General features: G+C 46.1%; 1 protein-coding gene and 1 non-coding gene across 2 annotated transcripts in view; both read right to left on the bottom strand.

The window, feature by feature from the left end:
• Nucleotides 1-364: 364 nt before the first annotated feature.
• galnt14 (UDP-N-acetyl-alpha-D-galactosamine:polypeptide N-acetylgalactosaminyltransferase 14 (GalNAc-T14)) overlaps nucleotides 365-24843 on the bottom strand; it is a 111270-nt gene continuing 86791 nt past the window's right edge. Inside the window, exons 6-15 of the mRNA XM_028397789.1 lie at nucleotides 23076-23197; nucleotides 18947-19034; nucleotides 18034-18118; nucleotides 14184-14287; nucleotides 12350-12476; nucleotides 8911-9003; nucleotides 8718-8801; nucleotides 7822-7966; nucleotides 4261-4380; nucleotides 365-811 (exon numbers count right to left, since the gene is read on the bottom strand). Of these exons, the coding sequence (XP_028253590.1) occupies nucleotides 653-811; nucleotides 4261-4380; nucleotides 7822-7966; nucleotides 8718-8801; nucleotides 8911-9003; nucleotides 12350-12476; nucleotides 14184-14287; nucleotides 18034-18118; nucleotides 18947-19034; nucleotides 23076-23197 (1127 nt within the window). The 3' untranslated portion in view covers nucleotides 365-652. The remainder of the gene's footprint in view (nucleotides 812-4260; nucleotides 4381-7821; nucleotides 7967-8717; nucleotides 8802-8910; nucleotides 9004-12349; nucleotides 12477-14183; nucleotides 14288-18033; nucleotides 18119-18946; nucleotides 19035-23075; nucleotides 23198-24843) is intronic.
• On the bottom strand, nucleotides 21022-21093 carry trnac-gca (transfer RNA cysteine (anticodon GCA)). The gene has a single exon. It is a non-coding gene; the product is annotated as a tRNA-Cys (tRNA).

The following is a 24843-nucleotide window of genomic DNA, read 5'->3' as shown; positions in this document are numbered from 1 at the left end:
AATGGGCTGGGTGTTTCCACTGGGTTTAAGGGGGAGAAAAACGTACAAACTACAAGTAGGTACTGTACCTCTTAGTGGGCGGGGCTTAACAGTGATGGAAAAACAGTTTTCCACAGCAGGAACTAACCGGCAGCTTTGGGGCCGCCTGCACCTTCCAGGTTAGGAAAACACTCAGGGTTCCTGTAGTTCCTTTGGTTAAAACCTCAGACTGTGTGTGTGTCTGTGATTGTGCCTGGTGTCCAGATCTGTGCTGATTGTGTGAGGATTGTGTGCTGCTTGTTGTGCGTTCAGAATGAATCTCCTGCAGTGGAAACAGGCAGTTGTGCTTGGTTTCATTCATTGGTAAAGACACAACTCTCTGATGTTTGTTTTGGGGGTTTTAAGGTGCACTTGGTTTGACTGTCAATCACACATGTTAATGAGCCTCAGTGCAGCTCGTAAAGAATCATTCATCATCATCATCATCATCATCATCATCATCATCATCATCATCAGATGAAGAGCCAGCTCCTCCACGCAGCACCATGAAATGATTGCTCATGCATGTGCAGTCTGTCCGAGCAGCGCCGCGTCGGCTCGGGTCTGCGTTGAGGCCGAGGATGGGGGTGGGGGGACGTGAGAGGACAGGTTTTGAGGTTTAAAGGTCACCGGGTCAGGAGAAGGGGACTTCCCATCTCTGTGTGTACGCGCTCAGTTCGCAGGGACTGATGACCAGCATCCGGGAAGAGTCCATCCCGTCCAGAGCCATCTCCGAGTCCAGACAGAACCGTGAGACCAGGTGCTCCAGGTGAGTCCCAGACTTCTGCCACCGCTGCAGAGGAAACACACAAATATCATTTCGATTATTTTTTAACCAACACTGGGGCCTCATGATGCTCATAACGGCCCGAGGTCAGGTCCCATCAGAGGATGCTGTGAATGCAGGGACCTGGACCTGTTCTGTCACACTCTGCGGTTGTGTTGCTGATGTCACAGCTCAGCGGTTCCTCAAGTAGTTCAGAGGGTGCACAGCAAGAGGGGAAGATTCAGACATTTATGAACTCAGGTAGAAGGAGGAAATTTAAAACAACTACTACTAGCTTTAGGATCCTTGAAGCGGGTGTAGGAGGCGTTCCAGGCCAGATCTCACTTCAGAGGGGAGGAGGTGGATGATGAACACCAGAGGACCCACGATCGAACCGGTTCAGCACCAGTTGATATCTTAGCTCTGGTAGGATTCACCTCACAAATGGTGCCGATCATGTCATGGATCTGGTCTTGGTCTAACAAGAGAAGGGTCATCCAGGCTTATCCAGGAGAAGGACCCCCCTCCAGCACTCAGCTTAGATGTGTCACTTCTGTCATTTATACACTGAGGGTGTGTATACATGGTGTCACCACTAGATGGAGCTCTCTCCTGACTATTTGTTACGATCCTGCAGCGTTTGACCAAACAGAAGCTTTCTGAGTGTGTGTGTGTGTGTGTGTGTGCATTATTCATAGCTGGGAAACAAAGCTGCAGATATGATCAGACATGAAAAGAGGCTTTTATCTGCTAGTGGGTCTGAAACCCGTCATCAGAGAGAGAGAGAGGGAGGGAGATTGACGGATAAAGGGAGAAAAAGTGATGCAAAGAAGAGCAAAACAGAAACAGTGTGTGTGTGTGTGTGTGTGTAATCTGTGTGATATCTGTATCTGTGTCTTTGTGTGTCTGTAATTTGGGATTTCAGCGTGTTTGTGTGTTTGTTTCTTTTGAGGCTGCAGCAGCCATATTGTATTTGCTGAGCCCGTGAAGTGTATCGCTGTCATGTATCTGGATCTTGTAAGGCCTAATGACACACACACACACACACACACACGCACACACACACAGCCTTTGTTCTGTAGCATTGCATTGTGGGTCTGCGGCGGCGTTGTGGAGATGACACCCCCTCACAGAGCAGCGACGGGCTGCAGAGTGTTTTAATTGGAAAAAAGAAGGAGGGATAATTAAAAGTAAATCAATTAGTATTCAGCTCGTCACTGGCTGCTGCAGCGCTGCTGACATCCTGTCGTTTGCACCGGTCCTCCTCCTCCTCCTCCTCCTCCTCGCATCACTCTCTCTCCTCAGTACTGTACATTTATTAAAAAAACTTTCCTTCAGAGCGGACATGGAGCTTTTCCCAGCATGCTTTGGGGGTCAGGCTCGGGTCAGGCGGATGAACTCTCCGTCCCCTCTGAGACTTTTGGCAGAATGAAAATTTCCTGCCGTTGTCTCGGCTTGAATCCAGGCTCCCTGGTCCACAGAGTGACACACAGGAACCTCAGAGGCGCCGCAGTCTGTTTGCTCCGACGCGCTCCGTGCCGCCATGTTTGTTGACCCTCCTGTCCGTTCACACCACCCGCTGTGATGTGAGCAGAGTTCAGCCGGTGTTATGTGTTCCTGGGCCAACTGACACATCGCCATATCTGTCACAGCCGCCATCTTGAAAGACTTAACTGTCATGCTGGCAGAAGCTTTATGTGAGTGGACAGGATGAGGCTGAGGCATGTGGACCTGTGTGTGTGTGTGAGGGGTGTGAGTCAAAGTGCAGCAGGTGTAAGGAGTGGAAGTGTTTTTGACTTGAAGGCCATTTCATGGAAGACATGTGACAGGAAGTGTATGTTCCCACATGTCTAGTAGTGACTGTAATAATAATACATGTGAATCAAAGTGCTGGTGACATATTTAATGAAGGTGTGTGTGTGTGTGTGAACAGAGGTGTGTGTGTGTCTGATGGAAGTGTGTGTCACATGCAGACACATGACCTGGTGCCGTGCTGTAAACACTGCAGACGTCTTCAGGACAGACGGAGGTTCTCTGAACTCGTTCTGTGAAAATGACAGCGGCTCATTCACACACACGTCTGCCTCGTGTTGAAGAGTCTGTTTTCACCTCCACTTCCACTCTGCTGTGGTCTGTTCAGTGGGGTCCCCCCTCTCTCTCTCTCTCTCTCTGTGTTTTTCTGTCTGTCTCGGTGTCTCTCGTCCCCCCTCTCTCTCTCTCTCTCTCTCTCTCTCTCTCTCTCCGTCTCTCTACCAGTCAGCTCTGGGCTCTAATTAGCTATCATCGCTCTGCTTCTCTCTTCTGACACACACACAGAAGCAGACACACACACACACACACTTAAATGTGACATGTAAGAGTGTGCGTGTGTGTGTGTGTGTGTTGGTACAAAGGTTTACTAGTTTCTGTTACATGACAGAGATGCGCCTCAGTGGCTTTGTGAAAACACACAAACACACACACACACCAGTGTCTGTGTGTGTGTGTGTGAGTGTGAGTGAGCGGTTTAATTTCAGTCTGATATATATAACAGGCTGAGCTGAGTCTCCTCCGGCTGTATACCACCTGTCTGTCTGAGTGTGTGCTGGTTATGTACGGCTCTCTGTTTTACTAACCTCAGCTCTTTTCGCCTCTTCTCTTCACTTTTTTATTCCTTCCTTCTCTCCTGTTATTTCCCTCTTTGACAGTTCATGTCCACCCTCCTTCTAACCTTCCATCTGTCTTGTCCTTGTTATTCTGTGTGCCTTCCTTCCTTCCTTGTATCCTTCCTTCCTCTCTTCCTTCATCCTTTCTTTTTCCGGTTTCACCTCCCATCTTTGCTCTGCGTTGTGTTTCTGTCCCTCTTGGTCTCTGGCCTCTTCATCTTCACACTGATGATGACTCCCAGGTCACTGTAATAAGTGAGGCCCTCACTGTTGTGCTGTCAGTTTCCATGTCTGGTCACATGTTCAGTACAGTTTCAGTTTCAGGCTGGAAGAATTTAGATGAATGCCAACATGTTCGTCTGTGCGCTCGGAGCAGTTGCTGAGGTGTAATGAGCTAATCTGCTGCTCGCCCCCTCCCTCTCCTTTTTCGTCTGTCTTGCTTCACCTCTCCACCTGTGCCTCCCTGACTCTCTCACCCCTCCTCTCTCTCTCCCTCTCTCTCAGGTGATTTATTGGTTGTCAGGTTGTTCTCAGCTGCAGGGGCTTCTGGGACGCCGTCAAGGTGCCCAGCGGTCAGGTGATGACAAGTGTGAGTGTGTGTGTCTGTTAGGAGTGTTTCTGCTTGTACAAAAAAGTGTCGGGCATCTGCCCCCTGCAGTGTGTGTGTGAAACAATCAACTTTAGACAAATTTAGCTTTAGATTAATGAACATTTAGATGAATTTATTAGCCATAAGATGTACAGGAGTGGCTCGCCTGCAGCTACACACCACCTGTCTGCCTGATCTGTGTGTGTGTGTGTGTGTGTGTGTGTGTGTGTGTGCGTGCAGACCTGCTTGCCGTCCGCCATGTTGCAGGGCAGCAGGAGGACCTGTGAAGCGGGGAAGGTGGTGGACAGTGACAGGCAGTGCTGCTGCTGACGGATCTGCTGCCCGTGTGTGTACACCCACTCCTGCAGGAAGACAAAACAAACAGTTCATCTTTTTTTTTTTTTAATCAAACACTGTTTGTCAGCCGGCTTTTTGAAATGTGACATTTTCGAGTGCTGCTCTGTGGCTTGAGTTTTGTTTCTGATAAGCAGTCGTGAAGATAAAGAAGTAATTCGGGGCAGAAGCAGCCAGGAGGCGAACACTATCCAGGAACACTTAGGTTCAGTGATAAGAGAGTAAAAACACACCATGTGGTCAAAAGTATGTAGACACCTCAACACTGTGGGACTGATGAGCATCAGGATTTCCAGCAGCACAGATTCACTCCCAGCATGCAGCAACCAAACAGAGCTGAGAGATCATGTGGTGTCAAAGAGCACCTCTCACAAGTGAGTCCAGCCCCATAGACCCCACTGTGAAGGTGTGAGCTGTGAAAACAGACGATTATCTGCTTTTATCTGTTTGTACACCGTTTACGAGGGATGTCCCGATCAGGTTTCTTTGCCCTCGAGTCTGAGTCATTTAATTTTGAGTATCTGCTGATACCGAGTCCCGATCCGGTCCTAGCAAAACGTGTGTGTGTGTCCAGACCGCCATGCTAGGAGATTTCACACACGCAGCGGCTCATCGAAATCTCGAACCAGGACCTCTGGTGCCAAAAGCGACTGTCATACCCCTACACTACAGGACACAGAGCCACCCTGCACAGAAGGCGTCAACTTTGAGAGTCCTAATAAATATATATCCGAGTCCTGATCGGGAGGTAATGTCCGATTCCGATCGAGTCTGAAATCACGTAATCGGGCCTGATTTCCGATCACGTGATCGGATCGGGACATCCCTACTGTTTACTGTTGAATCTGTTGAGTCACGCAACAGCTCTTCAGTTTTTCAGATGTGTTTGACGATGTGATTTCGGGGAAAACACTGATTTTTTTCCTCAACAAGCTTTTTGACCTCAGCGACTTATTGATGAAGATTCTCAGTCATCCAGGTCATAATTCGCCACCGGCTATGATGGAGCAGCTTCATCAGATCTCATCACAGAACTGATGAAGCTGCTTGGATGAGCAGCCAAAACTCTACAAGTCCAGACGCCTTGCTTCAATCTTCTGTACGAACCTCAGTCACTTCAACATCCTGTGATGTCACGTGCACATGCTCTACATTTTCCTTTGGAAATGAGAATTTTATACAACAGACCAGTTAAATGACAGGTGCAGACTTAGATTTTCTGTTTCCATGACTGCCCACACACCCTGCCTGCATCTGGATTAACCAGGAGGTTAGGGAGACTCAGAGACATGTGGCGACGGCTTTGTATAAAAGTGTGTCTATATTTATCTATACTATTCTACAACTAGTTTTGACAGGATAAAATACTCCTAGAACAAACTATACACACACACACACACACACAGACATCCGCAGGCAGCAAAAACCAAGGATTGGTCAAGGTTCAAAGTAACAGCGTCCTGATGTGATAGTGATCATGTAGCAGTAAGACGTGTATGGAAAGAAAATAAGAGCTGAGAGGAAACACACACACACACACACAGACACACACACACACAGGTGGGTCAGACAAGTGGGTCAGGGTTATTATAGGAAGGCTCATGGTAAATTCTGCCTGTCAGGTGTGTGTGTGTGTGTGTGTGTGTGTGTGTTTTAAGGCCTCGGGAAGGTCGCAGCAGAGTGAAACTCATCTGAAATCACACACAGTATAACAGTAATGACCACGGTCACATGACTACTGTGATGTCTTATCTTGAATATCTCCTGGCTGTGGGGTGTATTTCAGCGTATGATTGATTTATTGAACTGCAGCAGAGAGAGTGACGCTGGAGGTTAATTGGTCCTGTAGCTCCATATATCCTCTCTCTGTTGGAGACATTCAGTGTTAATAAAAGCAGCAAACTCAGGCTGACGTGTCTGTTTATCACGGCTGGATTGGTGCTAACGTCTGAACGTTTCCAGGTCTGTTCGTTACATTTTTTGCCACTGGCTGCAGGGTAACACACTCGGCGGCTGTGCAGCTAAACATGAAGCAGGTCAGCGCTGAAACTGCCCGCTCAGCAGAAGTGCTCCCTGGATGAATCAAAGGTTAACAGCAGCTCTGTGAACAGACCTGCGAGCTTCGTCTGTTACCCTGCGTTTCATGCACACACTCACTGCTCATCTTCACGCTTCTTACATTTGGAGCAAACAGTGGTCGGAGTGACGGTTCTGATGATTCTCCTTATCCTCTTACAGCTGTCCGTCCTCCCGTTAATCCAGCTGTGTGCACTTGAGTCCTAGATGACTGACACTGGAAACGTTCTGGTCTAAAACGGGGCTTAAAGAAAATCTCAATCTTAACAACTTCCTGCTTTTGCTTTTGAAACTGGACCAAACGGGCCGTTCTGTGTGAACTCTGTGGACACTCATCATGTAAAGACACATCTTTTCCTTTTAGGCGGATTTCTTCTGTTAATTAGCCTGGTGCTGGATATTTGCTCACTCCAGGGACAAAAATGTTTTTTCACTCTTCAAACTGAAGAGTAAAAAAAAAAAGAAGAATTAAATTCTTAAAGTTCAGAAACATTCCCACCTGAGAGCGGCCGGTGCAAACCAGACCTCTGAACAGGAACAAAACCATCAGGGCTCTCTCTCTCTCTACAGCAGCTGATAAGAGCGAGCTTCTCAGGCGCACTCACACTTCTCCCCGGGAGCCAAGGAGGGGATTTGAACCAGGGACCTTCCAGCCACAAGCAGGCCTCTGCAGCCTTCAGGCGCTTCGGCTGCTGATGTGTTCGCTCTGCAGCGCGGCAGCTTGTTAGAGTGAATCACAGCCTCCACACTCACTCTAAACACGGAATAATGAGAATCCTACGGGTATTAATTATAGCTGTGAGAACACACAGACACACACACACACAGACACACACACACAGACACACACACAGACACACAGACACATAGACTCACACACACACAGGGGCTGGGCTGTGGTGTGTTTCTGTGCTAAGCAAAAAGTGTGCAGTGTGAGTGCAGGTCAGACACAGAGAGGAGTAAAAAATAACTGGTCCAACACACACGTGTACCAACTTACTGCTGGAATCCTTCTTCAGCTCACACACACACACACACACACACACACACACACACACACAGCCTAATGATTCTCTCATATACACTTATTTACATCTGTCAATGACAAATGAGTGTGACAAACACACACTGGAAGATTTTTCATGTTGTTACAGCAGCTTTCAAATTAACTCCGGTCTGGACATCGTGCATAAAAAAGGAAAGGACGGCCGCAGTGGTGCATGCTGGGAACCAGTGACTGCTGCATGGCTTGTGTGCATAAGAACCCGGTGACCTCCACAGTAAACATGCTGCTCACAGAGTGAAGCCTGAAAACTCCCACAGTAAACACTGTTTCTTCAGCCATGTTGCTCTCAGAGTGAAGCCTGTCTCACCTGGTTGATGGCAGGGACTCCTTCTGTTCCGATGCAGGGAGCCAACGTGAGGACCGGCATCTCCTGGCCCTCCAGCCTGCGAGACTCCAGACAGTTCTGCCTCTGTCGGATCACCCCGGACTTTGAGTCTGAGTCGTCCGGGACCCTGATGAAGGGGGAAAATTTTTTTTTTTATTAAGCTGCTTAATAAACACAAATGAGCTTTTTTTACAGAATAAAGTTTTGAATGAATCTGAAAATTGAGATGAGACAGCAGACCTCAGTCACCTCCAGCATTGTCTCATTAACTACATCAAGATGATATCAGTTAATGTGACGTGTGCGACACGCTGCACCTTCATGCGCTCTGCTGAAGGCTGTGATTCTCTAAACTCATTACTTCAGAAAGTTTCTTCCTCTTTGATAAACTTTCCTTCTTGTTAAATTCTCGGCTGCAATAAAAACTCGGGCTTAAGCCCTGCAGCATTAATTCAATCTGCTATCTCTGTCTGTTTTAATAACCCGTTAAAGGTTATTCCGCGTTTTAAGGGTCAGGTCCATCTTCCCCGGAGACCAAGCCTGTTAATTCCATTCTGGGGGATTAACACCAGCCACCACTGGATAAATGGGTGTTTAACTGTGTGTGTGTGAGAGAGGGAGGGAGCGTTTAAATGAGTGTTTATGTGTCTTCGAGGTGTTTGTGTTTCATATGAAAGAGCCACTCACAGAGCTGAAGGTAGGGCACTCAGTGTGAGGACCCCTGGGAGCCAATCAGGACACACAGGGACAGCGAGTGAGGCATTGAAAGGGACATTGTTGTGCTGCATGTGTGCGAGTGGTCAGAGGTTTGAAACCAGGAAGTAAACAGTGTGACACACACACTTCAGATGAGCGTTAACACACGCACACACACTTACTTGAGCTCTGGGTAGACATTGTCCAAGTACCACTTGAAGGATTTACACTTCAGTTTCTTGCGAAGTTCCACTCTCCCTCGGACACTGGTGACACCAAACAAAAAGAACAGAGCACACAGATAAACAGCCAATCAGATCGCCTGAACCTGGAGGGCTGCACAGCAGATTATATCAAGAGAGTGTGTGTTCTTACTCTCCGTAGGATTTGCCTCGTGCTGCTGGGCGAGCGGAGTAGTAAAAGAGACGGAAGTCGTCCATCCAGACCTCAGCGGTGCGCCGAGTGTTCCTGCCGCCGCACAAACACAAACACACATCAGGACTTCAGGGGGTGAAGGGGTTTTAGTGTCAGGATGACAAATGACTTTCATATTTTAAATCGCTCATACATTAAGACTGCGATCACCTCTCCCATTACAGTCAACAGGCACATGGACTCAGTGTGATTGGGGCGGAGAGGAAGACCATGTGACACAGATACAGGAAGTGACAGCTCAGTGCAGCGGCCTGCAGTGTTCCTAGTCCTCTTCGGTCTATACATGTTATTCAGCAGTATAAATGATTAATTGATCTTTGTTGATTATTGTGATTGACAGACGGTCCGTCCAATCAGCTGCTGAGTATTCTTCACACAGCGCCTGATCTTTACCGTTTCCTTGGAGGACTTCCAGGGACAGCTAAGAAACAGGTTTTCATAGCACGCCGGTCCAGCTCTGTTCAGCTCGCTGCACTTTATTCACCCACACACACTCACCTCCATTTACTCTCATTCTCTCCCTCCTCTCTGTCTCTCTGTAGTAATTAGCTATTAGCTGAGTTTCTGTGAGCTGTGAACGATCTCATTGAAATGACAGAAACCCTCCATTACAGGCATTACACACACTGGCAGTGGCAGTTTAATGAAAGGGGAAGAGAGAGAGGATATGAGACGCTGGTAGGCGTACAAACATAAATATGTGTCACACACAGACTCACAATTACCACCTCACACACACACACACACAAGGTTGCAGCAGCGGACTCGGCGAGGGAGGAAGCAGCATAATCTTTGTAATCGAAATATTAAGCAGCCATGTTTTTATTTGGCATATTCATAATCCAGACTGCCTGCAGCTAAATTAAACAGCTGAGCGACACACGAGCAGACAACAGCAGCTTTGTTTGGGAGAACGCCGTTGATCACAAACATCAGGCCATCGTGATGCGAATAAAAGTCATCATCTTCCACACAGAACAGATGTTGCCTCGGTAACGGCCAACAGGGAGCAAAATGAGCGACTAAACAGCCGGGCTGAAAAAAAAGGCGCCTGAGTGCTGGTGTGGATTATCTGGTTGACACAAAACAATAAGTTTATATGAGCCGTTTGGCCGAGGCACCGCTCCAAAGTGCCGTTCAGCCGCAGGAGCGCTGGTTTTTTTGGCATCTTTAGTGCCTCGAGCTGCCCGTTGAGCCACAAAGGGAACTCAACTCCCAACCCCGGCAGCGTTAATGCCTTGCTCACACGCTGAGAGTTTAACGATTAACGGAATAACCCGCCTGATAAATCATCAGTCTGTTGCACTCAGTGGATCCCAGGAGTTATTTTGTGATGAAGGGCTGCAATTTAGTTTTTGGTAGGCGCACTCTGGCAGTCTCAGTTTGTCACTGACAGTGTTTCCCAGAATGCCTTTCAATGCATACCTTGACAGGAATATTGGCCTTTTAGAAGATACGGAAAGACAGAAAGAAATCCAAGGCTCCGAACGTAAATTATAATGTGACACCTGTTAGAAGTAGTCCCCCGTATTTGCGGGGTCGAGCATCCCGTGCACTGATGGTGTGTTACAATCAGCAAATTCGCTTTTCAGTATGTTTATCTACCTGAGTGTGGGAAGGACTTGATTGAACGCTGTAAGCAGACTAGAAGTTAAAATCTGCCGTGGATTTAGTCGACTAAAATTCTATGATATATAGTTGTCATTAATAAGGCTTGAAGTGCAATAACAACAGGCGCAGCGTTAGCTTTTGTTATTTGAAACAAACACCTCTTTCTTTAATTGCTATGACCTTTTCACAAAAGAACCAATGAACTGTGAGCTGCTCTCCCTGAATACACTGTTCAGTCATGACCTTCTTCATGAATCCTCCATAACTACAGCAAAACACTTTAGTTGTCATGTTTATCTTTGAACGGATGTTGAGATGACTCGTCTGCAAATGTCGCTTGTTTGTTGTGTTTTTACCGCTGATCGTCACGGTTTGCAAACTGTCCTGTTTGTCTTGACAAATGTGTCCATGTGTCTGTTCTTCTCCCGTTTCTCTGTTACTGTTCATGGGTACGCCTCCTTCCATCATCACGTTACATCGAATGTGTGTGTGAGGTCCTTACGGCTGAGATTAGAGATTACAGAGAGATCACTTCTGATTGGCTCTCTGCTGCTGTTTTTCTGATTCGTCCCTCCCTTCCACAAAGAAAATTCGGTCTTCTCCATCAACAATTTCGTAGAAAGTGTCAATACATTTCGTCTTCGTTTTTGGCATCATGTGTTAGTTATATTTAGTAATCGTCTCATTTGTATCAGCAAAAAAAGGTTGTTAACAAAAACTAGGACGAAAATGATTCGTCAACAAAATTAGCACTGATTTGTAGCAAATATAGCTAGCTGGCTAAGCTTAGGTAGCTTGTTTGCTAATGCTATAGCTAGCAAAGCACAGTTTGAGTAGACAATCGTGATTCATCCATCATCATCATAAATGATCAAATGATGACATCATTTAACATCAGATCTAACATGGGGTTAACAGCTAACACGCTAATATGTTACATAACTTAGTGTCAGGTAAAGTCCACGCTGTTGGAAATGTTTACATCATGGATCATGTCAGCTGAGGATCTTAATATGGGAAACCAGCCGATGATTATATCCAAGGTTTTTCCAGACATTAGCAAGCAGGCGACCGAAGCTCTGTTACAAGCTACATCCCAGAGTTGGGATGAATTACATGACACAGATTGTGTGGCGGCTACCTGTCAAGCTAGCATCACTGAGTTAAGCAGCTAGCATGACCCCTTAGATTTTTGAGGTCTGTAGGTCCGTTACAGGCCAGAAGGTTCAGGAAGTTTTTTACACACGAATCAGAAATTAGAAGCCACGTCTCTGTTTATCTTGTGACTTTGAATTTGTTCTATATAACACTATAAGGAATACTGCAGGCCGTGATGTCGACTGCGTCCCTGACTCTGTAGTCTGAATGGATTCTGAATCCGTATTGTGGCCTTGATTAATCTGTTTAAACACGATCAATTCACATGCATTCTGAGCACATTAGTCCTGTTAATGGATTATTGGAGTGCCTGTAAACATTGTTGTGTTTGAACTGTTTGAAAGGGGGCACAGAACAGAATGCAGCTTATGCTAATAGGATAATATTGTCCTCGCAGCTCAAAGGCTCCCAGGCAGCTGTAAATCCACTTTAACAATGATGTGCGCAGCGTTCAGCGGCACACAGCTCAGAGTGGGAACGCTGCGCGTATGGATGCAGTCAACAGAGGAGGGTGGGCGGATTTTTAGTCATGCAGGCAGGTGAGCAGACACTGAGGGATTATATGAATTTACAGGTGATTAGTTAATTCAGAAGTGAAGTCAGGACTCACTTGATGTAAGTGTTGGCGTTTCCCTCAGGAAAGACGTACGGGTGTTTCTTCCTGAAGACGTGACCCACTCTGCTGCAGGGCAGGATCTCCAGACTGCCCCCACACTGCCACACCCGGAACGAGATCTCTGCACACACACACACACACATACCACAAAAACACAGACCTCTGAATATCCTGCATGTTTTCACTTCTGTTTCTCTCATTTCTGCAGGCTCAGTCACACCAAACCAACGTCAAGGATGCTGCCAAACACACACCACAAATGCTACAGCCAAAAGTAGGTGGACACCGTGTGCAGCTGGTCTGTTTGTAGTTGTCAAGTTGAAAATCCTAATGTTGCAGTTCACTGGATCTGCAGCTGATGATTGCTTGCATTATTGATTGGTTGTCCACTCATTGTTGCAGCTTACACCTGATAATGAGGACTCAGTTTGTGTTTGTGTTGGCACAAAAAAAGTTTAAAGAACTGATCTTTACAGGTTGGTGTGGAAGAACTGGTCTGTCCCGACCTCATCACTCTTCATCAGACTTTATAAATGCTTAATGAGCTGGAGAGGGAGCCAGAACCACGGAGACCAGCAGACACAGATGGTGGATTCGTGGGTGTCCACATACTTTTGGTCGTATAGTGTATGTTCTCTGTATGTGACTCTTCTCAGCAGCAGGTGTCAGTCATCTTAACTTAACTTGCACCAACCTCTGAATACAAATCTGTACTGGAGGTTCAGACGCAGTTTTTTTTTCGCTTGCTTTTGTCAGTTTTGTTGCTCTTCTCAAGCTCTGATTGGCTAAACTGAACTGCCAGCCACTCACTCGGCATCATGGGTAAATTTACACGTTCTCCTTCTCTCTCTGTGTGTGTTTGCAGCTTTGTGGTTTCTATCCTGCACATAATGACTAAGTGGGCCAAATCTTCCCTGAATATTTGATGATGGACTCCGACAGGTTTGTGTGAGAATCTGCCTGATACTTTATGCACAGTGTGCATCTGTGCGACCTCCTTACAACAGTCTTATGTGAGTATAGCAATGCACATAAAAGACCACCACTGTGTGTGTGTGTCTGTGTGAGTGCAGTGTGTGTCAGCAGACAGAAAGAAAGAGTTTTCAAAGAAGGAGAAGCAGAAAACTTCACAAAGTTGTAAAGTGACAGAGGGCGAGAGACTGAGAGTGAGAGCGCGAGAGGGAGGAAGAGAAAATTAGAGCCCAGGCCGGGATTGATGAGGAGGAAGATGGATGGAAGTAAAGATGAAACACCAGAGAGTACAAAGGAGAACAAGGAAGTCAGCAAGATACCGAGATACTGACACAGAGCCTGGGAGACTGACAGAAACATGACAGAGAGCAAATGAGTGTGTGTGAGTCTGTGTGTGAGTCTGTGTGTGTGAGTCTGTGTGTGTGTGTGTGTGTCTCAGACAGGAAAACAGGCTAACTGCCTTCCATTGATCTCAGAAAGCTGCAGCACAGCAATCAGGAAACTCACACACACACACACACACACACTCACGCACACACACACACACACACACACACACTCACGCACACACACACACACACACACACACACACACACAGGTAGCAGCAGGAGGACCAGATGTTGCTGCTGGATGAATGTCAGAGCTTAAAGACGAAAGCTTCACCTTCCTTCAGCTGATATTAACAGAATTTTAAATTCATCACAGTTAGCTCACATTGATCCACGCAGATTAATTATAGTGTTTTAAAAAAAGAGGACTTTGCTTTAAGTAAATAATATACATAGTAAGTAAATATCTGTAATAAAATCCTCAGATCACCATCGTTTTGTCAGCGCTTCAATCAGGACGACTCACCAAAGTTCTCCCCGCCCCAGATGTCCATGGCGGTGTCGTATTTGCCAAGGTGATTGAACCAGGACCTGTCGATGACAAAGAGCCCGCCGGCGATGATGGGAGTCCTGCCAAAAGAACATAGACACACAGTGTCATCATCTAAATCCTCATTGTACGAAACCACTAACTGTAAATAGAGGTGGACGATACGATAGCTCCCCCAAAACTCATAAAAACGTTTTGTGTGTGTGTTTTTTATCTAGTTCCAAGATGGTGTCTTTTTCCCAGCATGCACCTGTAAGCAAGAGAACGGTATTCTGGCCTCACTTTGGTACAGTGGGCAGAGCCAGACCTGTGTTGTCCAGCTGTATATACAGTCTGTGTTTGGAGCAGGAACACTGGTTTGTCCATTAAAAGTCAGAATACATTGATTTATTAATCATGGACAAGTCATCAGCTGCAGATCCAGCAGACTGCAGCTTTAATAGTTCCAACTTTACAGGCAGCCCATGTGTGCTAAACCTGCATATGGTGTCCATTTACTTTGGGTCACATGGTGTATAATCCCTCCCTGGTCGCCCACTACACGCTTTTATATTTGGTACCTGAATCATCTCTACTGGCTCATCTCGGAGCCTCTTCTAGATGTCAAAGTTTTGCCCTCATCTCAGGCAGTAAGCTGATTTCCGCTGCCTCTCTTTGAGATGATGGCCTTTCAGTTATTACCCAGAGTTCATGACCAGGGGTGAGAGCAGGAGCACAGACCCAGTGGTGAACGGAGAGCTTTATCTCATGACTCAGCTCCGTCTTTATCACCGAAGCACAGGCACTGTTCCATTCTCTGTTGCGTTGCCCTGACATGCTTCCACCTGAGACACTTCCAGCAGCATCATGTTGTTGTTTAACACATAACTCTGTCTCTACTCTGCTGTGTCTGACACCTGCGCTTCAAAATCCAAACATTTATCAGAACCCAGATCCAGACGTTAGAAGCTTCTGTTTCCTTTCTCTGTGTTTTCCTGAATAGAAGCAAGCCACACACACACACACACACACACACAGACACACACACTAACCACACAAATACAGCCTGAATCATGATCTGGACGATGTGACAAGTGAATAGCTGAAGGCCAGCACGCGTCATCAAATAGCCTTCTGTTTATCAACAATTATCCTGCCGTCACTGGCTGCAAATAGCACTCTGTGTGTGTGTCTGTGTGTGAGTGTGTGTGTGTGTGTAGGAGGAAATGCATAAAGGCGTCTTTCAAGCTAAATTTGCCCTTGTGTGCTTAAAGGAATGTAACTGTGTGTGCGCATGAATGTGAGAGTGAATACAGTGTGGAAATTAAAAGCATAAAATAACTTGGCAAATAAATGGTTGGTGCATGTTTGTGTGTGTGTGTGTGTGTGACCAGTTTTAAGGCTGCACAGCTGTTATAATTCGACTGGATTTTAAGAGTTTAAAGTACAGAAACAACAATAACGCGTGACTCAGGATAAAAATCAGCTCTCCATCGTGTCGCCTGATCCGATGACACCACTCTGAAAGATCTGTGGTTTTATAAGGAGGAAGAAAGACACTGTGGACAATTTATCTGCTGTAAAGCTGCAACGAGTCGATGAATGGAAGCTTAGAGCTGTAGATTGATTAACCACGGATAATCAATTAACAATGCAAACAGCTGTAGATCTAGCAGGCTGCACCTTTACAGCTAAAAAACAGAGTAATGGTGCACACAGTGTCCGTTTACTTTTGGTCACACAATGCACATGTGATGGTTAAAGTTAATCATCACAGCGGTCCTCACAAGTTTACATATATACGTGGCTGCAGACGAACGGACGCGGTGACATGGCTCAGACAGAGGCCGTGTGCTGACACACAGGTAGAGACACAACGTCACAACAGACACGGTCCACATCACACACACACATCACTACCCATCCATCTGTGAGAGCTTAACTCTAAAAAACACACGCACCAAGTCACAAGTTGGCACAGCGGTAAATCTGGGTTCCTGCCACCAATCTGACTTATGAAGGAGGACCCGTGCCAGAGTGTATTATTTATAACTGCGTGTGTGTTGTTCGCTCCACTCTCCACACAGCAGATGATTTGTCAGAGTTGTGGGAACTTTCCGTACTGGAAGTTTTATTTTTTCTCTCCTGCAGAGGTCACTGCAGCAATAATAGGTCAGAACAAGGCGATCCATTTGGGCCTGATTGCTGCAGAGAGGACCTGCGTCATTTGTCATTTTAGCAGCGGTGGGCCACCTCAGCACTGCAATTAACCAGCAGCACCAGGGAAAGTGTGATTTTGTAGATGCAGCCATTATCTTTCCAGCCTGACTCTCTGTTTCACAGGCTTTGTTGTAGTAGTATGTGATTATAGGTTTGTTCTGGTATATTTGTATACTATGGACTCATGGTAACCCACATACACTGATGGCTACACAGAAAACACAAGTTAACGCTTCTGATCTCTCACAACAAGGCAACAGGGAGAAATATAAAGATGCCATATGTCACTTCCTGCAGTTTAAGCTGTTTACATAGCTACGCACCGCCTTATGATCATGTGACTTATTGCACTGGCTTCCTGTGAGTCAAAGGATACATTTCAAAACTTTACTCCTGGTCTACAAAGCACTGAATGGTCTTGGACCAAAATACATCCTGGACTTATTGGTTCCCTATGAACCATCCAGACCCCTGAGATCATCAGGGACAGGCCTGCTGTGTGGACCCAGGGTCAGGACCAATCAGAGTGAAGCAGGATTCAGTTATTCTGCCCCTCACCTGTGGAGCAGCCTTCCTGAACACCTGAGTTCTGCTCAGACAGTCACTTTATTTAAGTCAGGCCTGAAAACACATTTGTTTACTGCAGCGTTCTCCTAAATTCTTGACTGCTGTCCTAACTGCACTCTTCTCATTTAATCGTCCTGATTTTATTTGATGTTTTTTATGATTGTAAGTTCCTTCTTAATTTAATGTTTTAAAAGGTTTTTATTCTGTGATTTCATCTTATGTAAAGCACTCTGAACTGCCTTGTGTATGAATGGTGCTATATAAATAAAGCTTGCCTTGCCATGCCATGTAAAATCCTCTGGTAGGATTTTACACAATGGTGGACAAAAAAATGCCTCCTAACTCACAGTTAATCCACATACAGGCAAAGATGTGGCTGAAAACAAAAGACAAAAAGAAACTTTGTGCATCTGAATGGACAGAAATATGGTTTCTATTCCCCGCAGAGGCTGCTGAGAACTTGTTTGGGCTGTACAGATCAGGCACACCACACACACACACACATACACACACACACACGGACTGCATTTAGCAGCAATTAAAACTCTCCACTCAAGCTTGAAAACGGGATGTGAAGATGGAGGTTAAACACCCACGTCAAACAGTTTCTGACACATTTTTACATATTTATTTATCCATTAAACTTCGAGCTTCATCTGTATTTGATCAGTAGTTGGAAGAGGAGAATGTTTATATATTATAAACCTTCAGATTCTTTCCTAATTTTATCCGTCTGCTTTTTGTTTTGTTGGATAAAGTTTCCATTACACACCTCTTCATATGTTTTTGCTCCTTCTTTCCTCTCGTCTTGTTTATGCAGCACTTTTCTACCTACGGTACTCGAAGCGATTTCACATTCACCCTTTTTACGCACACAGACCAGACTGGGAGCAACTCGTGGTTAAGTGTCCCAAGGTCACATCGGCATGCAGACTGGGGCCAGGAATCAAACCACCGACCTCAGAGTCAGTGGACGACCTGAGCCACAGGCTGCACGTGCTCGTGGATGTGGGCGCATCATTTGTTTCGGCATCGTTCTGTTAAATTTTTGGTACATTACTTGATCGGCTGGGTCGGGTCTGTCCGACGAGCTCTCTGCTCAGACGACAGCTGCTCCCACTTAAAATGGAGACTCCAATCAAACCCTGAGAGATAAAGAGAGAAAGAAAAACAGGAAGCAGTGATGAGAATCTGTTTCCGTTTGAAACATGTCTTATAACCAACTTTCTTCTGTTCTGCTAGCTAAAAATGGCGACTGCAGAAGCTTCCTTGTGTTTGATGTCATGTTTATGAAACCATGTATTTGACCTAACCAAACCTGACTAATGTCTAACCTCCAGCCACGCATAAAAACAAAACTTATTATTCATGGCTGGACAGCCAGGGAAAACAAAACCGTGTCAGGGGCACTTCCGACTCCTCGGCGAAGGTCTACCCTCTGTCCAGACCCTCCTTCAATGCATCCATCATTGATGCATGAATCCCTTTTTTTCTTAATTTGTTTTGGTTTATTGACAACATTCAGACTTTATGAAGCTTTTTATCAGGAATTATTTTGGAAGCACAAACCTCTAGAGCCCATAGAACTAATGCAACCTGCTGTTCATGGAGTATTTAAAACCCAAACACTGAAAATAAAATACAGTTGTACAGTTGTTATGTCAGGGATTGATGCAGCATACAACACAAAAACATGGCGTCTTTGGTTTGTGGCCGTTTTAAAGCAGAAACATGACAAGTCAGCAGGTGTCTGAGTGGAGATCTGGGGGATAATGGCAAAAAAGAAGAAAACATAGCCAAAACATTTTAAAGAGTATTTAAAAAAAGGATCCACTGAGGACTTCAGAGGAGGGGGGTATGGGTTCATGAACTCATCATGGAGGCAAACATTACAGTTTCACTCTGTCATCAAAAAAAAAACAACCTGAAGGCGTCTCAGAGCCGTTTTTATTTCTCTGGCTGTGTTTCCATACCTCCACGGAGATCAGCTGAGGCTGCCACGTAAGCAAAAGTGTCCATGTTGATGATGTCAATAACCGGGCTGACCACACGGGTGGGGTCCTGGACACACACACAAACACACAAACACAATGATGTCAGGTTTTTACAGCAGAGGCAAAGGCAGACAATGAGAAGGTGAATGAGTTCCTGCATGTGGATCATCTAATTTCCAATAAATGAGATTTTTCAGTCCAGTGTGTGTTCATCTGTGTGTGAAACTGTACACTCCAAGGTCATTATACGGCACTACACTAAAAGGAATTTCACTCGGCAGCAATCATGCACACAGCGCATTCAGTGAGGTGAGAGTGGCCGCTGCCTCTGTGCCTGTTCTATTCACTGTCCTGGCATTAATGACTGTGGAGGAGAAGCAGAACAACACACAGGTAAAAGATTTTAACTGGACTCCACTTCAATCGGATCCTCTCTGCTCTTCTAGTGTCAGACTTCCGGCTTCTAGATCTAGTTGGTGCTGACTGACTTGACAATAACTAAGCACCAAACTGGAGTGGGCACATATTTTTTCACAGAGCACAGGAGGAGGGTTGTTTCTCATCTAAAACGTCTGGTGGGACTTCACGCATCGAGCAGTGTGGCAGCGATAAACAGAAGGCGTTTCAAATGTGCCTGGTTGGACTCACACAAGTTTCTCCTCTTTATAACCTCTTCATACATAAATATAGATAAAAGAGTTACAACATAAAAATGAATGCTGATCAACAATATACGAACTTAACACCGACAGAAAAACCACATATTATTCCATTAAGTGGAAATGGGGAAATAGGAAATATAAAGAAAACGGCCCTCAGCCCTGTGTGATCACCCATGAGGCCATCAGACTCCATGATGCCGCTCAGTTATTGCCTCCTTAACCCTTAAACAGAGTCCTAAATCCTTTTAAAGTGAGAGCCGGCAAAAAGCCTGCACTTGATTCCCCTCATATTTTTACCTTGATGGCCCCGTTCGCTCTTTACAAGGATAAAAGTACAAAATCTCTCTCTGTAACACACACACATACACACACTCTCACGCACTGGCAGGCCAGGCTGCCTGTTAAATCATGGAGTGTCCCTCTATTAGTTTGGTCAAACGGCTGGATGCACCTCCAGCCAGTGATATTACAGAGCAGGTGGAGCGGTTCTGGACCATTAGCTGCAGGGTCAGTGCAAGGGGACGCGGGCCGCATCCTGCTGCAGCTCCAGCCACATTACAAAGCACCGCGTCTGCTGTAATAGCTGCTAGGGTAATGACACTGCGCTGCGTTCAGGGTGAGGCATTTGCGACATTACTGTTGTAATTGGATGAGGGTTATTTTCAAATCACTGCAGAGCCGTTTCTTAATTGTTCTGTTTTTTTTTTTCCTGAGCTGATTTGATGACAGGTTTTATAAAGAACTCCATTTGTATTGCATGTGTTCAGTGATCTATGATGCAACATACAGACCCTTCCACAGACAATTCTTCCCAAAAAAAGGGAATTGGGAATAGGCCTGATTTTAACAAATTATTCTGGTTACACATAAAACAGATATCCTGTAAGTTCAGCAGGGGTCAAATCGTTGAAAAGACACGTGTGTACAGAGCTATGTGCCCTCCGGTGGACATATGAGAAAGTGCATGCAATAGCTTTCTGGCTAGAATGTGGTTCGTGTAACCTGACAGGTCCGACAGAAAGACACATTTTTATAGAACGCTTTTTAATTCCATCGCATGCTAACTTCAACCAATCAAATCAGAAAACAACCAAAGAGGACACACAACAAGCTGTTAGCAAGTAGCAGCTAGTGTGTCTGCAGAGGGTGTTTGACACTTGTGTTTACTCCCAGTGTGCTAGAGAAGTGGATCTTTTCCTAACCCTAAGCAAAGATGCTCCATACACAACAATAACACATTATGCAAATGAGATGAAATTGGACACACGTCCTGTCTCCTTATTGGACGGGTCGGAACATCACTGAAAGTAAATATAAATGTATTAATCAGAATCAGCCAGAGTCAGAATTCCTTTATTTATCCCCAAGGGGAAATTCTTTAAAATCACATTTAGGGGGCATCCGGATTTGAACCGGAGACCTCTTGATCTGCAGTCAAATGCTCTACCACTGAGCTATACCCCCATATAACATGCCACATAAAATACATTCAGCAGGAAGCTAGGATGTTAGCTGTCGAACCTGCCACGGTGTGCTGCTGATACTCAGACTCAAAGTGAATTGATCGGTCTGAAACATACAATGACGGCATCAGAATATTTGATGACGTGCATCATGTGACAAATGGCTCCAATAATCAGGGCGATAGAATCACTCACATTCACTCCTCTCATTGGAATCAATAGACTCAGGACTCTGCTAAAACACACACACACACAAAAGAAACACAAACCTCAGTGCCCTGAGTGAGTGGAAACAAAAACAAACAGTTTGCTTTAAATAAACAAACGCACAATAAGCCATGAGAAGCAGCAGAAAGTCTTCTGAGAGTTTGAACTTTCATCTCTCTAAATCAATGAGACTTTTATGTTGAAGGATTTTTTTTTTGGCCGTCTGAAGTTTTGCCTGCGTGTGTGTTTACCTGGATCAATACCTCATACATCGAAATCTAAATATAGGGCTATGAGAACGACTGGACAGACAGTGACAGATGAAGCCAGTGCGTGGAAACACACACACAGACCGTGAGTATGAATATGGATGATGTTATAGCAGCAGAATCTCTGGTAGATTTACTTATTGATCGCTGCTCCACAGACTGAGATCAAAGGTCTTTAATATCAGCAAAAGATGAATTGGAGGATCTGAAGGCAGGTGTGGAAACATTAGGAGCTAGGAGGAGGAGAGGAAAGGAGGGACACAGGAGGAGGAGAGGAAAGGAGGGACACAGGAGGAGGAGAGGAAAGGAGGGACACAGGAGGAGGTGAGGAAAGGAGGGACACAGGAGGAGGACGAGAGGAAAGGAGGGACACAGGAGGAGGAGGAGAGGAAAGGAGGGACACAGGAGGAGGAGAGGAAAGGAGGGACACAGGAGGAGGAGAGGAAAGGAGGGACACAGGAGGAGGAGGAGAGGAGAGGAGGGACACAGGAGGAGGAGGAGAGGAGAGGAGGGACACAGGAGGAGGAGAGGAAAGGAGGGACACAGGAGGAGGAGAGGAAAGGAGGGACACAGGAGGAGGAGAGGAAAGGAGGGACACAGGAGGAGGAGAGGAAAGGAGGGACACAGGAGGAGGAGAGGAGAGGAGGGACACAGGAGGAGGAGGTGGTTAAAGTAGAGAAAAAAGCAAAATGGTCGGAGCAGAGGAAGGTGAAGAGGGAAGAGACGAGGAATGTGACAGGCAATCAGAGGAAGAAGTGAGGAGGATAAGAGGCAGACAGAGGTGTCAGAAAAGGTTAGAGGAGGAAAAAGGGTGGATGAACAAGTGACAGAGGAAGAGGAGGAAGAGGAGGAAGAGGAGATACAAACAGAGGAGGGCAAGTCGGTGAAGGAGAGAGTGCAGCACTTATTTCTTAATGAGAGGCAATCAGACTGACAGCTATTTTCTCTCATGGCGCGATTTAACCTCGGCCACTGGAGTCACACACACAGACACACACACACAAACACATACATGTACACACAGAGACACACAGAGACACACACACGTACACAGAGACACACACACACACACATGTACACAGAGACACACACACAAACACATACATGTACACACACAGACACACAGAGACACACACACACACGTACACAGAGACACACACACACACACACACATGTACACACACAGACACACACATACACAGAGACACACAAACACACGTACACAGAGACACACACACGTACACAGAGACACACACACACACACACATGTACACACAGACACACACACACACACATGTACACACAGACACACACACACACACATGTACACAGAGACACACACACGTACACAGAGACACACACACAAACACATACATGTACACACACAGACACACAGAGACACACACACACACACAGACACACACATGTACACACACACTCTCCTCTTCACGACATGTAAAGGCGGGCCGACTGTGGACTGGGACTAAAACGTGTCTTTGTTGTGTACCTGCTTGATCCTCTGCAGGAGGGGGGGCAGCCAGTCTTTGTTGACCTCACAGTGGCTGTCCAGGAAGGTGAGGACTCGAGCCCTCGCAGCATCAGCGCCCCGCACTCTGGACCGGATCAGACCTGACGCACAAACACAAAATATGTTTTCTTCATATTCACACACATGAACAGCTGCGAGTATTCACATCTACTAACAAACTAACTTGACGGCTAACCAACCGGACATTGTAGCAGTGGACAAACGTAGATGTAGCAAGTGATGGCAACATACGGAAGAAGGAACATGAGAAGCTGGAGAAATACCAAGGGCTTAAAGAGGAGCGACAAAAGATAGGGATGTCCCGATCCGATCACGCGATCGGAAATCGGGCCCGATTACGTGATTTCAGACTCGATCGGAATCGGACATTACCTCCCGATTAGGACTCGGATATATATTTATTAGGGCTGTCAAAGTTAACGCCCTCTATGCAGGGTGGCTCTGTGTCTTGTAGCGCAGGGAAATCTCCCAGTGTGGCCACACACCCAGGTTTTGCCGCAACGACTGCCTTTATAGAAAGTATCGGATCGGGACTCGGTATCAGCAGATACTCAAAATCAAATGACTCAGACTCAGACTCGAGGGCAAAAAAACCTGATCGGGACATCCCTAACAAAAGATGTGGAAGGTAAAGGTAACCCTCGGGGCTGTGACCCCCGAACTGGGCGAGTGGCTTTAACAGATCCCAGGAACAACATCAGAACTCTCAGTCCAGAAGAGCGCAGTGCTAGGAACAGGTAAGGCACTGCGAAGAACCCTCAAACTCCCAGGCCTCTGGGAGAGGACCCGAGATTGAGGAAGACTCACACACACCACCCATAAGGGTGAGAAGGGATTCACATACACATTTAACACTCAAACACAGCACAACACTTTATGAAGTTGTGGGAATGGAACTCTGGACCTGGGCAGAAATAGGGCCTTGCTCTATTTATCCCTCTCCCTCTCTCTCTCTCTCCCTCTCTCTCCCTCGCAGTCAATCAGCGGAGGGGAAAATCGATGCGGGGCTCTTAGAGGCCCTGTCAGACATGGACACAACCTTTTAACAGGCGCATCACACTCTGCATGTGTGTGTGTGTGTGTTCCAGAGAGAAAGGGAGAGAAATGTGAGGAGGGTTGTGTGTGTGTCGGGCTGATAGTCGTTGTGTTTTAGTGAGAAAGCGACAGACTGTGTGTGTTTGTGTGTAAATGAGCCTGTTAGGGAGGTCTCCCTGATGGGGGCCAGTGTTCTCTTCCATTTGCACTAAATGGTCTAATCAATACTCCCTGACATGGAGACACAGCGTGTGTGAGTGTGTGTGCGTGCCTCTGTACACATGTGCGGGGATGAGTGTGCAGTATTGTGACTTTTGTGCGTGGGGTCCATTGTGAGTGTGTGTGTGTGTGTGTCGGTGACATTGTACGAGAGGCCGTGAAGTTTCACGCGGCGCCGTTAGGCCGAGACTCAGCCAATTAAAAATCCCATTTCATCCTCAATAAGGCTTTATTTTCTGGATGGATGGACACACACACACACACACACACACACATAAACCGGACCCACATGCAGGAAGGCGTACACACTCAGAGGCAAATGTGTACTAACAGAAGTGGACACCCATTTACTTAGACACACACAGACACACAGTGCAGGGCAGGCTGACTTTGTACAAAGGAGAGTGTTAATCTACATCAATAACTCTTAACAGTCTCCACCTTTCACAGCTGTGTGTGTGTGTGTGTGTGT

The sequence above is a fragment of the Parambassis ranga genome, chromosome 24, assembly GCF_900634625.1.
Source record: "Parambassis ranga chromosome 24, fParRan2.1, whole genome shotgun sequence".
Classification (NCBI taxonomy): Eukaryota; Metazoa; Chordata; class Actinopteri; family Ambassidae; genus Parambassis; species Parambassis ranga.
This window is presented reverse-complemented; position numbering and strand designations above follow the sequence as displayed.